This window comes from Hypanus sabinus, chromosome 25 (genome assembly GCF_030144855.1).
Source record: "Hypanus sabinus isolate sHypSab1 chromosome 25, sHypSab1.hap1, whole genome shotgun sequence".
NCBI classification, from domain to species: Eukaryota; Metazoa; Chordata; class Chondrichthyes; order Myliobatiformes; family Dasyatidae; genus Hypanus; species Hypanus sabinus.
In genome coordinates, this window is record NC_082730.1 from 50,429,757 (window position 1) to 50,446,780 (window position 17,024).

The window sequence follows — 17,024 nt, forward strand, 5'->3', positions numbered from 1 at the left end:
TACTTCTTGCATCAGTTTGAACTCAGCTTGTGGTTATCAGTGAAGATGATCAACAGCAGTGGGAAATGGATCAGGGTTACATTCTGTGCATGTGGGAGCTCACCTGTTGCATTCATTATTGTCAATGGATTGCATGTAAACAAAGTCGAGGAAAGTTGCCAATAGATTGTTAGAGTTGTAGAGAGCAGTGGAATTTCTGAAAATAGTCTAGTTGTTTTTGGGAAAAGTAGAAGTTAAACCATGTGGCCAGAAAACAGACAAAGAATGATGTGGCTTTTAAAAAAAATAAGAACGGGAAAGCCAATTTGACCTTCTTCAGCATTTCTCACCATTCAGTTTTATATGTAGTTTCTTCTTTCTTAACTTTTTGATGGTTGTCAGTGACATGCCCCTTTTGACTAATCTTTGAAGATTTATGAATTGCTCCCTTCCTTAACCAGTTTATTTCACAATTTGAATAAATTGTTTCATTTGATTATGTTCACTTTAATTAAAATGCTGCAGAAAATAACCTGCTGCTTAAATATTATTCTTTTTAATTTGTACCTTTTTAAAAAATTCTTCTGTAATTTCTTGTGTTGGTAATGCTTCTAATGCCCAGTAGATTTTGCTGCTACATGTGCCAGCCTGAGTAAAATATGACTGTTTTAATACTACTGCACTCATGAACTGATTAATAAATATATAGTAGACCTGTAGAGAAACATCAGTTTTGTATTTTCAGTTCTATTCAATTCCTTAAAATTTAAAATATAATCCTTATTTTTCTCTCCCGAATGCAGCCTTTTGTTATTCATGACATGGAAACTCTTTGGCAGGCTGAAAAAAATTTAGTTTGGAAGCAATCAGTAAATGGAATTCCGAACAAAGAAATTGCAGTTCATGTCTTCCACCGCTGCCAGTGTACAACTGTTGAAACAGTAAGAGAACTGACTGAATTTGCCAAGTGCATCCCTGAATTTTTAAACCTTTACCTAAATGACCAGGTAACATTACTAAAATATGGTGTTCATGAAGCCATTTTTGCCATGTTGGCATCGATTATGAATAAAGATGGTCTTCTTGTGGCTAATGGAAATGGATTTGTTACTCGGGAATTCCTGAGGAGCCTGCGCAAGCCATTCAGTGAAATTATGGAACCCAAATTTGAGTTTGCAGTGAAGTTCAATGCCTTGGAACTGGATGATAGCGACTTGGCTCTGTTTGTAGCCACCATTATATTATGTGGAGGTAAGAAAATAACTTTTGGATCTGCAACTGTGACACCCTTCACGTCATAAAATTATTGACAGAGCAGCTGAATAGGAAGCTTTCAGCCCTGTGAACTTGTACCAGTTCTTCTGAAAAGAAAGTTAGCCATTATTGACCACATTTTTCTCATATCGCTGCAGTTTTTTTTTGTCCTTTAAGCATTTAATTAATTTTGAAGGTTACAACTGAGTCTTTATGCAGTGCACCATCAAACAACGTGAACCAAATGATAACAGGTCATTGCTTAAGTAGGTTTACCCTTCTGATGCCCCTCTTAACCCTCTTCTCCTCACCTGTCTATCATCTCCCTCTGGTGTTGCTCCTCCTTTCCTTTCTTCTATAGTCCACTCTCCTCTCATATCAGATTCCTTCTTCTTCAGACCTTTCCCTATTGCACCTATCACCTACCAGCTTCTCACTTCATTCTCCACCCCCCCCCCCCCGCCCCAACCTTCACCTCAGCTCACCTATGCCCTACCAGCTTGTACTCCTTCCTCTACCACCACCTTCTTATTCTGGCTTCTTTCTCCCTACCTGTCCAGTCCTGATGAAAGGTCTCAGCCCAAAATGTCAAGAGTTTATTCTCTTCTATTCCTCTATAAACATTGTCTGACTTGCTGAGGTTTTCCACCATTTTGAGTGTTTTGCTCAAGATTTCCAGCATGTGCAGAAATTCTTGTGTTTATAGAACTATCCTTTTTTTTAAATCCCTTACCTGGAATCTGTGGCTCCTGGTTAATGATCTTAATACATTGGAAAAGCAAGCCGTTATAGGTTGTTCAGTCTACTGCCAATTCTTCATTAAGACATTAGCAGATTTTTTTTATATGTTAACTCTGCATTTTGTTCTTATTTCCATGTAGGAGCTTCACAGATTGGAGAATTTCAGAGCTTCACCACTATAACTAATATGTTTATTCTCCATTGTAAACCTTTTTTTTTGACAGACCAGGAGTATGTAGGATTATGTTTTTCAAGTTGGCATATATAAGGGAAGAAAATGTCTACTGATCGATGGAAACATTACCAATTTTGAAGGACAAAAGATCTAGAAAGATAAAAAGGGTATAATTTAAAACAAAATCTAATAAAATTTTCTGTAGTATTCAGTTTTGACTTCTGCAGTCCATCTAGTCAGACTAAGTTATTTTATGCATAGTGAACTTTCCTAGTACTTCCTTATGAATTTTAACTCCATTCATTATTTTCACTCTTTAGCCTTCCACTGAGATTTCGGCACCATTCTTTTCTCTGGTTAATTTCCCAGCTACACCTTTCACCTGCCTGCATAGGATGCTCCTCCTTGTTATCCTCAAACAATAGCTTACCTTTAGAAACCTTTTAATTCTCAATAGCAAATGACAAAATATGTTTAAAAAAGGTTGGTCTGCACTTGCTGCATCTCTAATTTCTATCTTGGTTTCCAAATTCAGGAAATTGTGTTAAGATTCTTGATCCCTTTTGGCTCCTTTATTAGAGTTTAAAATTTATGAAAGGAGCAGAGTGATATGGCACTACTCAGCTGAACAATTAGTCCAGATCAAAACAAAATGAGAACAAACTCGTCTTATAAGTTTTATTTTTTCTCTTTTAATGTAGACCGTCCTGGGTTAATGAGTGTGAAGCAGATTGAAGAAATGCAGGACAGCATTCTCCAAGCATTGAGCCTACACTTGCAAGCCAACCATCCGGACTCTCAATACCTCTTTCCAAAGCTCCTCCAGAAAATGGCTGACCTGCGCCAGCTAGTCACTGAGCACGCACAGCTTGTTCAGAAGATTAAGAAAACTGAAGCAGATACTTCATTGCATCCGCTGCTACAAGAGATATACAAGGACATGTATTGACAAACATTGCACATTCTATATTCAGCTTAATATAATACTCCCAGACACCCCAATCCCACAACTAACCATCATGACTCCAATTGATTCTTATCAAAGGTCTTCTTGAGATACACAATAGATCTGTAACTAGGTACTCCTCATTTGTTCTTCATTTGGAGGTTGCAGCTGATTCATTTGAAATCAGCTGAACAGACTTTATGATTACAGCTGAAGAATTATGAAAATCTGCATATTTACAACACTACTGACATACTGCAATAAATATGATAGGTGTTGTAATTTGAACTTGGTTACAGTATTAATACCTCTGCTTAATAGACACAACAATTGTCAAAAGCAAATTTTATAGAACTATCCAATGGTACTGTGCTTGCTGAGCCTAACAGCATAATCTGTTTGGTCAGTCTTAATTTTTATATAATTAGAGGATATGGAAATTATTATAAAATTGCTACAGTAAGTGTAGCTTATACTGTATAACAGTCTATTGTAGAGAACGACTTGCTCCAAGAAGTACTTGGGTAAGAATGTGCATACATTTATAGAGCTAGACATGGACTTGTAGCATTTGTGGGGTTGGGGGGGAGGGAGACAAAAAATTTCAAAAAGACTTTGTGTGCAGCACTTTGAATTTTCTCAGAAATGTGATGAGGTGCTTAGATAAATGTAATTCATTCTTTAGTGAGGAAGAATTTCATTTAAATTGACAAGTCACTTTATTCAAATTTCTGTATCTGACAGCCATACACACTGACCAAATTCAATTGAGGGCAAGTTTGTAAATTCTTTAAGGATTGGGGAAAAACTGACCCCTTATTGAACTTGGCTCTCAGTCGGTATTTACATATATTCTATCTAGTATGCTTACAATCTTCATCTTTTTTTTAATGAGCATTCCTTCCTCACTGTGGTTAAAGTGCAGGATATTTTCACACTTTAATAAAGCTTCCTATTTATATAATGAAGACTCTTCTAGGGAAGTAATATAGCCGTAAGCTTTTTAAGTGGAAAAATAGCTTACATGAAGACAGTGAATTTGTAAATTAGTTATGAAATATTTGGTTTAAATTATTCTACATTAATTGACAAATTTATATTTGGCCTCATTAAAATTACTAATTTGGGAATTTCTATGGAAAATTGACATGTCCTATTAGTGCTGTTTTGTGTTCTGTTGTGTGGTTTATTAGCACAAGGATGCATCAGTATTTTCTTCTCTATTGCATTGTATGTTGAAGCAATCTTTGAAACTTTGTCATATTTTTGGAATGTGTGGAATTCTAATGGACCTGAAAATACTGCAGTTTGCTCCATAAATGATTTTAAAGAGGAATGCTTCAATAAGCTAGTAAAGCAAGTCTGAAGGCAGATCTCCCAAGTTCTTGACTGGTTGACAGAGTCTGTCTTAAGCTACAACACTGGAATCTTATACATCAATTCAAAAATGAATTAATTCACTGATAGATAATACTAAGAATTCAAACCTATGAATATTTGAAATGCAAAACATTAAGTTCTAGTTGTCCCTCAAAGTTAGTATGATTTTTCAGGTGCTATTGGATCTGATTCATTTCCAACATTTTCTGATTTGATTAATGTATCCAGCTTTCAAGTTTATGTTTGCTGTGCATGATGCCACAAAAATTGACACCCTTAAACTTGTTCCAAAGTAGAGCCCATACTAAATTTAAATTCAGTGTGAATTTGACAGTGGGAATCATAAATAGCCTAAATATCAGCCAGTGTAATGTGGACATTTTTCCATAAAGCCACAATAAATTCCAGTGTTAATATTTACCATGTTTGTATTTTGTTTTGTTGTTTATTTAATTGCTATAGCTTTAATATAATTTTATGGCTGGGTCTCTTGACTAGAATTCGAAAGGATTTCTGAAGTCTGTGTTATCTTCCAAGTTGAGGATGCCCTCTGGAGTTGGCATGGTTTTGCAGTATTGAGTGGGTAAGAGCTGATTATTTGTTCAATTGAACATGCTGCAGAGCATAGTGAAGACAGGAGAGAAGTGCTAATACAGGATTTTAACTTTGGGAAGAAGAGCAGTGATTGAGGAGCTTGTAACAATGACTCATGATTAAATCATGCCGTCTGAATCCATTTAGTAAGTTTTGTCTCTTTCAACTGACCAAAATCTTACATTTTTTTCTTCAGATTTAAAAAAAAATTCCATTTCTCTCTCAATTCCACATCATTTTTGATTTTTTACTTTAGAATTATTCTTCCAGAGATGTTCACTCTGGGTTGTGTTACCGTGACAAGAACACTGATGCTGAGGTACATCCTAAAATTTGGGAAGGCTTGAATGTAGAAGAGTTGAAGCTGAAGGATTTTCTATCATTACTTGGCAGAGGTGTTAGATAGTGATCAGAAGTGGAAAATATAGCTTATTAATCCCATCAGCCCCATTAAACTTAGTTGCCAAATCACTTAACTTGAGAATCCTAAATTGTGCACTTCAGCAGATTTGGATCTGGTGTGTGCGTGTGGATGTTTTTTCTTCACGGGGTGGGGGGTGATCTCTGTGATTCAGCTATTTGAAATGAGAATCACAAAAATGTGTGTATTAAAGGGGGCTACTGTCTAGGGTGGCAGAATGGAATGGGCAACTTAAATTATATGCTTTTGCTATCATCCTTTACATTTGTAGGATCCTAAATATGTAATTCACAATAGGGATGTAGTTTTCTCCATTCAATACAAAACTTGACATTTTTGAGTATACCCTCGTGAAATATAATAAGAATTGAGGGCCCTATGCTTACTGTATATGATATGATACCCTGATGCACTTCACACTTGTAAGTTATTTGAGACCTCTTTACCTCGTAAAATCAATATGTATTCAGGACAAGCACATTATGTTGGAAAATATGGATGCATATGCTCACTACTAAAACAATTCAAATCTTTTGCCAGATTTTGTTTTTTAAATATCACTCATTAGTTTTCCTGGAGTCATATTGAGTCACACCAGCACTTGAAAACAAATTATTGCCCTGGTTGATCTTCATGTGCTAAAAGATAATGCAGGATTGAATGATTGAAATACAGTAATGAAAAATAAAGATAAAATAACTTGTGTCTGCTCGAACCACAAATCTTTTTTCTGAAGGAGTGCATTCAGAAAGAAGTGCCAAGGACATTTATTTCTTTATTTATGCCCATCTGAGTTCTAAACTGGAAACATTAAGCATTCATTGATGACCCTAATGGATTCAGATAATATATTAAGACTTTTTTTAAGCAAGGTGATTTATTCATGTAATATCGGTATTTTTTGTACTATTTTCTAACATTCTTAGGATACCTATTGCAATACCACTGCTTCCCATAAGATGTTACCTGTTGTCTAGTTATTTTCATCAAAAACTGCAATTGATAAACAATTACTCATTGGCAATAACTGTAATTGATGATTGATGGTAAAAGTATGTAAACATAGAACAAAGTCTGAAATTGATTTGTGCACTTTTTGACGATTTACTTCAGACTCTAAATGGTTTTATTTGTACATTAGTGCTCTCCAGGTTCATTACCAACTGTATTTGTTCAATTGACTGTTACATTCTTAAGAGATCTTCCACCAACTAGCTATGTATCAGCTTTATATTTGTAATGAGCCTAATGCAATGATTGCAAAAGGAACCTGGAAAATTGATTTAAGTTTTTAGTCTAATGGACTCTAATACTAATTTAAGTATAAATATTGGTTTATTTAGTTTTGGAACCAAATTGTTAATAACCTTTTAAAATTACTTGTTTAGTATTATTAGGTTATTATGTCTGTGGGAGATGCAATAAATATGCTTTATTATGTATGTTTTGCTAAACTTATTTTTTTCAGGCTATGCGTCTCTTGTTTTTAAAAATGTGTTTGTTATCTAAACAGAAGCCTGTTGTATAGTTGATGTGATTTTTTTTGGGTTAGAAAAATATGTTCCCTTTTCTTTATTTTATGAGGCTATGCACTACCTGGCAAATGTGGTTCTAACATGCTGCTTGCACTGATTTTGTACTAAAAGTTTTTTTTAAAAAACCCATTGTAAGCATGTGTTTTATGTTAGAACTGTCTACAATCAATAGAGCTTTCTTTTAGTGGAGTTGGTGGTTAATGAACTAAAATCAGTGTTGTCAGATATTTGGTTTAATAGTAGCAGAACAAACTCATTATTTTATCAGTGATACGGGGACCAAGCCCTCTAATTTGAACAAGCATTGCATCATTCAATCATTTTCTCACACCCAGGATTTTTCTGGTGTATTAACTTTACACTCCTGGTTATCGAGGTTTCCCATTAATGTTTTATAAAACAGAAATGGATTCCCCTGAGCTCAGTTTCCAAACCAGACAAATGGGGTTTCTGTTGCATGTTCATGAGACCATAAGATGTAGAAGCAAAATTAGACCATTTAGCCCATTGATCATGGCTGATTTATTACTCCATGTCAACCCCATTCTCCTTTGACACCCTTACTTATCTAACAGCTATCAACCTTTGCTTTAAATACACCCAGTAACTTGGCCTCCACGGCTGTTTGTGGCAGTGAATTCCACAGATTTACCAGTCTCTGGCTAAATAAGTTATCCTTCATGTCTTTCCTAAAGGGATGTCACTTTATTCTGAGGTTGTGGCCTCTGGTCGTCTTGCCCTCTTGTCCAAATGAAGTTTCACAATTTAAGTAAATCATACTATGATGTAAAAATGGAGCTGAACATTAGTAATTACAGTAATATTCACTGTTTTCATTTAACTGGAGTCCTGGTCATGAAAAACTCTACCTGTCCTATGGACAAATGAAAATACTTTGCACTTCCTGTTTTAAAATCTGGTTGAAGACGATAGTGTTCTCAATAAAGTACCTACAGAAACTTGACAAGTGTCTACTCAGGACATAGAAACTGTGCCATCTAATTGAAGAATTTCACCACGATAATTTTTTAAAAACTTTTACATCCCTGACTATCTTCCTTGTTTACCACGTTAGTTACAAGACGTGTGTGTGTGTTCAGTAGTTAAAATTCAATTTAGTAATGATGTCCATAGGAAAGGATCCCATTATAGTGGAACAGAAACAGTTATGCTTGCCCATGCAGGGTAGTTCATTCATATTCTAGTTAATCATACTGAACCATAAGAGTTATGGGTACCATTTTGGTTATGTCTCAGGAGTTGCAGGACAATGAGTTTTTTGATTCAGTATTTTGTCTGCAGGGTAGCTTGCTACTGAACTTCCACATAAAAGCTGGGAAAAATAAACTTTTGTAAATTGCATAACATTAAGTAGGAAAATGGTATTTTTTGTTGTGTCATTTGTGACTTTCAACAAATATTCAAAGATGACATAAATAGCTATTTAGGTCTGCATTGTGTATTCTATATTCAGTTACAATTTTGACAGCTACAATTTCAGAATTATTTTAATGCTGTCACTTGATTGGAACATGAAGAGGTTTCTAACATCTCCAAATGTTTCTTTCAAAATCCCACTAGAATTGCTGAAATTCTGCAGATTATCAACCACTAGGGGCCAATCCTTTGATGTATTGTTACTTTTGTCTTATGGAGTACACCTTTCACTGTTAACACATTCACCATTTATTTTTGCTCCTTAAGTTTTCTTTTCTACATTGTTATTTTTATTGAAAACCAGCCAATATAATTAAATAGTTCAGGCTCATGTGGCCAAAAATAACTATTTTTAGAAACTTGTGGGAATAAAACTTTTTTTGTAATATGTGAAATTAATAACTGGCGCTGTGACTTGTGGATAAGTCGGGGTCTCTTGGCCTGTACCTTTATGATAAAGATCATTTATGACGCCTCTTACCTCGAAAGACCAGGCAATTGAAATAAAAGATTAACCAAAATAAAATGTGGTTGGAATGTTCTGTCTTTGGAGTAAGTTATTCTACTAGAAAGGTAGAAACATTTAAAAACATTTCAGAAACTCATTTGATGCAAACACTGAATCTGAAGGAAAGGGTTTTTTAAGAAGTTATTCAAAATGAACTTAGTTCTGGTTTAATAACCAGCTGATGTATTTCATTGATTCCGGTGGGAATATTTGTTTATATAGAGATTAGTCCCTACAGGCATTTTTATAGCCAGTTGAATGAACAGCTTGACATGGATATATGAATGGGTCTTTCAGCTAAGAAATTCATACTCTTGGAACTACCTAAAAAGTTCACATTTTGATTAGTGGAGGGAAGGACTGTTGGCTAGACACACAATAATAACATGGGGTTCCAATCCCAAGCACTTATAGCCTTTTGTTCTTTCTTTTGATTGGATGACTATTGTTGCATAATATTGCAATAGCTTGGACTTTAAAAGCAAAATTACCTATTTTAAAATTATTGTTTCTCAAATGTGACTGATGACTTAATAGACAGGCCATTCATATGTTTCCAATGATTAGTGTCATTTAGTTGTCCTTTGTTGGTGTCATGTGAAGCTCAGTGTTCATTTTATCTTCTATTCTCAAATCTGAAGCTCACTATGGATGTAAGTGATCATGCTGATTTGTAGTATTTAATGAAGGGAAGACATTTTCTCTGTTCATTAACATCCATGAAGTGTATAATACAGTTGCAAGAAAAAAGTTTGTGAACCCTTTGATTATCTGGTTTTCTGTATTAATTACTCATAAAATGTGGTCTGATCTTCATCTGTCACAGTAATAGACAAACAATCTGTCTAAACTAATAACATATGAACAATTGTAATATTTCTTGTCAATACTGAGTACCCAATCACATTTTAGGTTTAAAAAAGTATATGAACCTCAGATGTTCCAATCAATGAGATGAATTTGGAGGTGTGGGTTGCTGAGGTATACTGTCCTATAAAAAAAGGCTCAACAAGTCCAGTTACTTACAGAGCCTGATCTTCTCAAGAAAGGTCTGTTTATGTTCACTGTGCCTCAATCAAAAACAACTTTCAAAGGACCATGTTGGAAGAACTGTAGCTTCATGAAGATGGAAAAGGCTACAAAAGTATTTCTAAAGACCTGGGTGTTTATCAGTCCACAGTAAGAAAAATTTTCTACAAAAGGAGGAAATTAAGACATGGGAGCAAAATTAGGCCATTTGGTCCATAGAGTCTGCTCTGTCATTTCATTATGGCAGATCCATTTTTCCTCTCAGCCCCATCCTGCTACCTTCACCCCGTATCCCCTCATGCCCTGACCAATCAAGAATCTGTCAAACTCTGCCTTAAATATACATAAAGACATGGCCTCCACAGCTGACTGTGAAAAAGAATTCCACAGATTCACCACCCTCTGGCTAAAAAAATTACTCTCATCTCCATTCTAAAAGGATGTCCCTCTATTATGAGGCTGTGGTTTTGTACTCTTTCATCATAGAAAACATCCTCTCCAAGTCCACTCTATCAGGCCTTTCACTATTCAATAGGTTTCAATGAGTTCACCCCTTATTCTTTGGAATTCCAGTGATTACAGGCCCAGAGCTATCAAATGCTCCTCATATGACAAGCCTTTCAAACTTGAAATCATTTTCCTGAATCTCCTTTGAACCCTCTCCAGTTTCATCACATTTGTTTTAAGGGGCCCCAGACTGCTCAGAATACACCGTCAGGTTTCACCAGTGCTTTATAAAGTCTGAACATTACATCCTTGCTTTCGTATTCTAGTCCTCCTATAGCTTCTGCTTCCTCAAAACTATGGGCCTCTTCACCTATCATCTGCAAACTTTGCAACAAAGCCATCAATTCCATCATCCATTCCCAACACAGAACCCTGTGGAACACCACTAGTCACCAACAGCCAACTAGAAAAGGGTTCCTTTATTCCCATGCTTTGTCTCCCTCCTGCCAATCAGCCACTGCTTTATCTATGCTAGAACTTTCCTTGTAATATCATGAGCTTGTAGCTTGTTAAGCAGCCTCACATGTGGCATCTTAAAAAGTGGCCTTCTGAAACTCATACACACACATCAACCAATTCTCCTTTGTGTATCCTGCTTGTTATTTCTTCAGAGAATTCCAATAGATTTGGCAGTTAAGATTGTCCCTTGAGGAAACTAGGCTGACTATATTTTATCATATGCTGCCAAGTACCCTGAAACCACATCTTTAACAATAGCTCCAGCATCTTTCTATCCATTGAGGTCAGACTAAATGGCCTTTAATTTCCTTTCTTCTGCCTCTCTCCATTCCTGAAGAGTGGAGTGACATTTGCAATTTTCCAGTCTTCTGGAACCATTCTAGAGTCCAGTCATTCTTGAAAGATCATTACTAATGTCTCCACAATCTCTTCAGCCACCTCTTTCAGAACCCAGCAATATACACCATCTCCGTCTAATCCAGGTGACTTGTCTACCTTCAGAGCTTTCAGTTTCCCAAGAACCTTCTCCCGAGTGATGGTAACTTCACACGCTTCAAGACCTGACACCTGTAACTTCCACCATAATGCTAGCATCTTTCACAGTGAAGACTGATGCAAAATACTTATTCGATTTATCCACCATTTCCTAGTCCCCCATTACTACCTCTCCAGCATTGTTTTCTGGTGGTCTGATATCCATTCTTGTCTTTTTTTTACACTTTATGTATCTGAATAAACTTTTGGTATCGTCTCCGATATTCTTGGCTAGCTTACCTCTGTATTCCACTTTTACCTTCTTAATGACTTTTTTAAAAGGTTTCCTTCAGTTGGTTTTAAAAGCTTCCCAATCCTCTCACTTCCCACTATGTTTTTACTCTTATATGCTCTCTCTTTGGCTTTTATGTTGGCTCTGACCTCTCTTGTTAGCCATGATTAAGTCATCTTTCCTTTAGAATACTTCCTCCTCTTTGGGATGTACATATCCTGTGCCTTCTGAATTGCCTCCAGAAATTCCAGCTATTGCTGTTCTGTTGTCATTCCTGCCAGTGTCCTTTCCCAATCAATTCAGGCCAACTCCTCTCTCATGCCTCTGTAATTCTTTTTACTCCACTGTAATACCAATACATCTGACTTTAGCTTCTCCATCTCAAATTTCATGGTAAATTTGATCATTTTATGATTACTTGCCCTTAAGGGTTCTTTTACTCTAAGCTCTCTAATCAATTCTGCATCATTGCACAACACCCAATACAGAATAGCTGATCCCTTAGTGGGCTCAACCACTGGGCATTCTAGAAATTACCTCCCTTGGAATCCAGCACCAACCTGATTTTCCCAATCTACCTGTATATTGAAACCCCATGACTATTGTAACATTTAGACATGCATTTTCTACCTCCCATTATAACTTGTAGACCATATCCTTACACTATTTGGGGGTCTGTATGCAACTCCTATCAGGGTCTTCCCCCCCCCCCCCCCGCAGTTTCTTAGCTCTATCCACAATTATTCCCAACCTGATGCCACCTCTTTTTGATTTCATTTTTTAACATAGTATCAACATCCCTTCAGCTTTCCTGCATGTCCTTTTGATACAATGTTTACAGTGAGACATTAAGCTCCCAGCTATAATCTTTCAGCCATGATTCAGAGATACCTACATTTTACATGCCAATCTGTAACCGTGCTACCAGTTCATCTATTTTGTATAGTGTGTGCATTCAAATACAACACTTTCAGTCCTGTATTCACCCTTTTCGATTTTATCTACCTTTTACATTGCATCTCATTCTGTTGATTGTGATTTCACCCTATCATCAGCCTCTCCTTGCTTGGAGTCCCACTACACACTGCAACTCAGTGCACTTGGTGCAGATGTGTTTTATCTGGGAGTCTGAAGGTCTCCAGACTTCTCACATCCCACACAATGTATAAAGCACTACCCCCGGAGCTATTCTCACTAATCTACAATGTCCTATTGATGACTAAGACAATCTCCTTTGCCCAGGCCTGATGAACCAGTGCCACTCTGAACACTGGCATCCTCACAGGAATGGCCGCTCTGCTTGCACTTGAATTATTCTTATTGGCCCTTTCTAATGAATCCCTCTTGCTGATTGTTGCTCAGCTCAGAAAAAAGTCACGATCGCTGCCCTGATTAACATCCCTCTTGTGGACTATCCAACTCAGAGAAAACTGGCTCTGAGCTCTGCTTTTGAAAGCTTGACACAGATCTGAGTGTGAGGTGTTCTTTCTACTCTCCCTAGGAGTGGGCGTCCTGCAAAGGTCACACTAAGAGCACAACATGCAATGCTGGACGTGGTGAAAAAGAACCCAGGGGTAACAAACAGCAAAAGACGTGCAGAAGTCTCTAGAATTTGCTAAAGTTTCTAATGATGCATCCACTATAAGAAAAACACTGTAACAAGAATGTTCATGGAAGGACACCGTGGAGGAAATCACTGCTCTTTAAAACGTAAAAGAATGCAGCATGTGTAATATTTGCAAAAGACCACTTGGATGTTCTGGGACAATGCTCTGTGGACAGATGAGACTAAAGTTGAACATTTTGGCAGAAATGCATACTGCTGTTTGGAGGAAAAACACCAAAACCTCATACCAACTGTGAAGCATAGTGGATGAAGCATCATGATTTTAGACTGCTTGATGCCTTAGGGCCTGGACAGTTGAGGGAACAATTAATTCAAAATTGTATCAAGACATTTTACAGGAGAATGTCAAGGTAGCGGTTTAACACCTGAAGCTTAATCGAAGTTGGTTGATGCAACAAGACAATGATATGAAACACAAGAGTGAATCAACAGAATGGTTTAAAAAGAAGAAAATTCATGCTTTGGAATGGCAAAGTCACAGTCCAGACCTTAACCAACCAAGATGCTGTGGCATTAGCTGAAGAGGGCTGTTCGTGAAAGGCATCCCAGAAATATTGATGAACTCTTAACAGTTTTGTATGCAAGAATGGTCTAAAATTCCTCCTTGCTGCTGTGCAAGTCTGATCCACAGCTACAGGAAACGACTGGTAGACATTATTTCTGCTAAAGGCGGTTCTACCAGTTATTAAATACATGGGTTCATATACTTTTTCCAGCCTAAACAGGGAAAGATTAAACAATGTGTTCTCTACATGAAAAGTACAATTGTTTGTGTTGTGTAGGCAGATTGTTTGTCTATTATTATGACTTAGATGAAGATCAGATCACATTTTATGAATAATTAATGCAGAAAACCTGTTAAGTTCAAAGAGTTCACAAGCTTTTTCCTGCAATTATAAGAGCTCTAAGATTGTGGAGACTTGCTAGAGATGAACTAAAAGTGGAATGGTTGGACAGTTGAGGGTTCTCTGGCATGGATTCTTGAATCTGTTAAGATGTTTAATCAGAGTACATTTATTATCTAAGTATGTAAATACCACCATATACAACTCCTGAGATTCATTTTCTTGTCAGCTGCACATTCTTCCATCTACCACATTATCTCTTGCCTTAAATGGAAGATGTATATTTTCACTGTTAAGGCTGTGCGACTAAGCAGCATCCACTTTACCTCATTCCTGCTGTCAATGAAGGTATGCAGCAGTGTTTTCTTATATTACAGGACTTTAAATGTGCCAAAGACCAAAGAGTATGTTTTAAACTCTCATTTAAAATGAATGTCATAAAGTAGGAGAAATCAAATTGAATATAAAGTCCTGAAATTTTATTTATTTATTTATTTGTTTGTTTAAAGATAAAGCGTGGAATAAGCTGTACTGCCAAGCAATCCTCAATTTAACCCTAGCCTAATCACAGGACAATTTACAATAACCAATTTGCCTACCAACTTTGGACTGTGGGAGGAAACTGCAGCACCCAGTGGAAACCCATACAGTCACAGGGAGAACGTACAAACTGCCACAAGAGAGCATATCATAGTGTGAAAGCTGACAATGCATCAGATAATGGGCTTCGAGTGCTTTTAAGAAAACTTTTGGAAGAAGAAAGTCATGAAAACTGAATGACATGAATGGGAGTGAGAGTAGGTAGCAATCAGAAGTGCAATTGGCATCTAAAGCCAGCTCAGTTAGTGGTTGAACCACCTGTTACATTCAGCAAAATCTGTGAAGAAAATGTAATTTAATATTGAACTGCATATTTTCCTACAATATGTAGAGATCTTACATTTAATATTATAATGACACTAACAAAGTAGTGTTATGAACCCCGTAACTGTGTATCTTACCAGCAAAGATAGGAGTATCTGTTGGAGTCTGGTGATACTATTTTTTAACAGTATTTATTAGTAAAAATACACAAAAATAATATCAATGCAAATATACAGATAATATACATCATCAATACTAAACCTAAAAGTGAGGGTATATTAATCAATAAGAAATAAGCTCCATCGTTGTCTAGGGGATAATGAATTATCCGATGGAAATATAAAGTTCAGTTCAGTTCAGTTCATGCAGGCTGCGGTAGTTGTTGGTCGCTGTGTTGCAATTGTTGGAGGGAGAGGGAGAGGGAGAGAAACAGCTATCGACTTGCTGACTTTCCTTTACGATCTTGATCCGTCGATGTGTTGTCGTTGTGGCCATTCACGTATGACCCCTCTGTCCTTTAGCTAGACCGGGGGTCGGCAACCTGCGGCTCCCGAGCCATTTGTGGCTCTTTCACCTCTGTGCTGCGGCTCCCTGTGGCTTTGGGAAATAATTGGTCAGTATTTAATTAAAATGTATTTTATGTTAGTTTGTTAGCTTTTGAAATGTAATTCTAAATTTGAAGATTATGGTGATCTTGTACAATCTAAGTGTGGCGACACATTTCCTGGCACATCCGAAACGGCTCACAATTAGCCAGCATTCCGGCTAAGGGAGATAGCCTACGGGGGTTTGTGAGTACGTGTCTTTTGCAGCATCTGGGGCTGGGTTGAGGGAGGCTTAAAAGCAAGGCTGTTTAGTTCGAATAAAGTTATTCGACTGCAGTTTACTGACTGCGTGAGCACACCGCTACAACGTGTTTTTATCGCTATTAATATACGTCACCACTGCCAATACCTGACACCCGCCAGTGCGCGATTTCTTTAATTTTTCGATCCAAGGTAAGCCAACTATGGAGAATTCTAAAAAAAGAAAAAGTGACTGAAGAAAACAGAACGTTTAATGATACGTGGACAGATTCATTTGCTTTCACTGTTGACGAGACTGGTTTACCGGTATGCTTAATATGCAATGAGAAACTAGCAAACAACAAAAAGTCAAATGTCGCAAGGCATTTCCAGAATAAACACGCAGCCTTTGCTCAAAAATATCCGGATGGAGATGAGAGAAAAAAAGCCGTTTCGGAACTGATGCGGAAGGTTGATCTGAGCAAAAATCATTTCCAGAAATGGATGAAGTCTGGAAAATCAACGACATACGCCAGTTATATTGCCGCTCAGGAAATAGTCAGGCACGGGAAGCAGTTTACAGATGGTGAATATATAAAAGAATCTTTCATTAAGATTTCAGAACATCTATTCACGGACTTTAAAAACAAGAGTGAAATTGTGCAGAAAATCAGGGATATGCCCCTCTCTGCAAAGACTGTCAAAGACAGAACCATAAAAATGGCAGAAGACATCACAAGACAGCAAATTAAAGACATCAATTCAGCTGTGGCCTACTCGATTGCCTGTGACGAGTCTAAAGACAAAGGTGATATTGAACAAATAGCGTTGTTCTGCCGGTATGTAAACTCTGCCGGGCCACAGGAAGAACTGATTGAGTTGATACCTCTAAAAGACCAAACACGGGGGGAGGACATCTGTGAGGCTGTCTTGAATTGTTTAAGAGCCAAAGGAATAAAGACCACCCATCTGGTGTCAGTAGCTACTGATGGGGGCACCGAATATGACGGGAACGCACAAGGGAATTGTGGCTTTACTGCAGAAGTCGCTGGACAGAAAGCTGCTGACTTTTCACTGCATCTTGCACCAAGAGGCACTGTGCGCTCAAACATTTCCTCCGGAATGCACAGAAGTAATGGATGTTGTCATTCAGATTGTCAATAAAATAATGG

At 37.1% G+C, this 17,024-nt stretch overlaps 1 protein-coding gene across 1 annotated transcript in view; it reads left to right on the top strand.

The window, feature by feature from the left end:
- LOC132381228 (peroxisome proliferator-activated receptor delta-like) overlaps positions 1–6,932 on the top strand; it is a 54,463-nt gene extending 47,531 nt beyond the window's left edge. The window contains exons 6-7 of the mRNA XM_059950580.1: positions 783–1,230; positions 2,851–6,932. Of these exons, the coding sequence (XP_059806563.1) occupies positions 783–1,230; positions 2,851–3,098 (696 nt within the window). The 3' untranslated portion in view covers positions 3,099–6,932. The remainder of the gene's footprint in view (positions 1–782; positions 1,231–2,850) is intronic.
- The last annotated feature ends 10,092 nt before the right edge of the window (positions 6,933–17,024 follow it).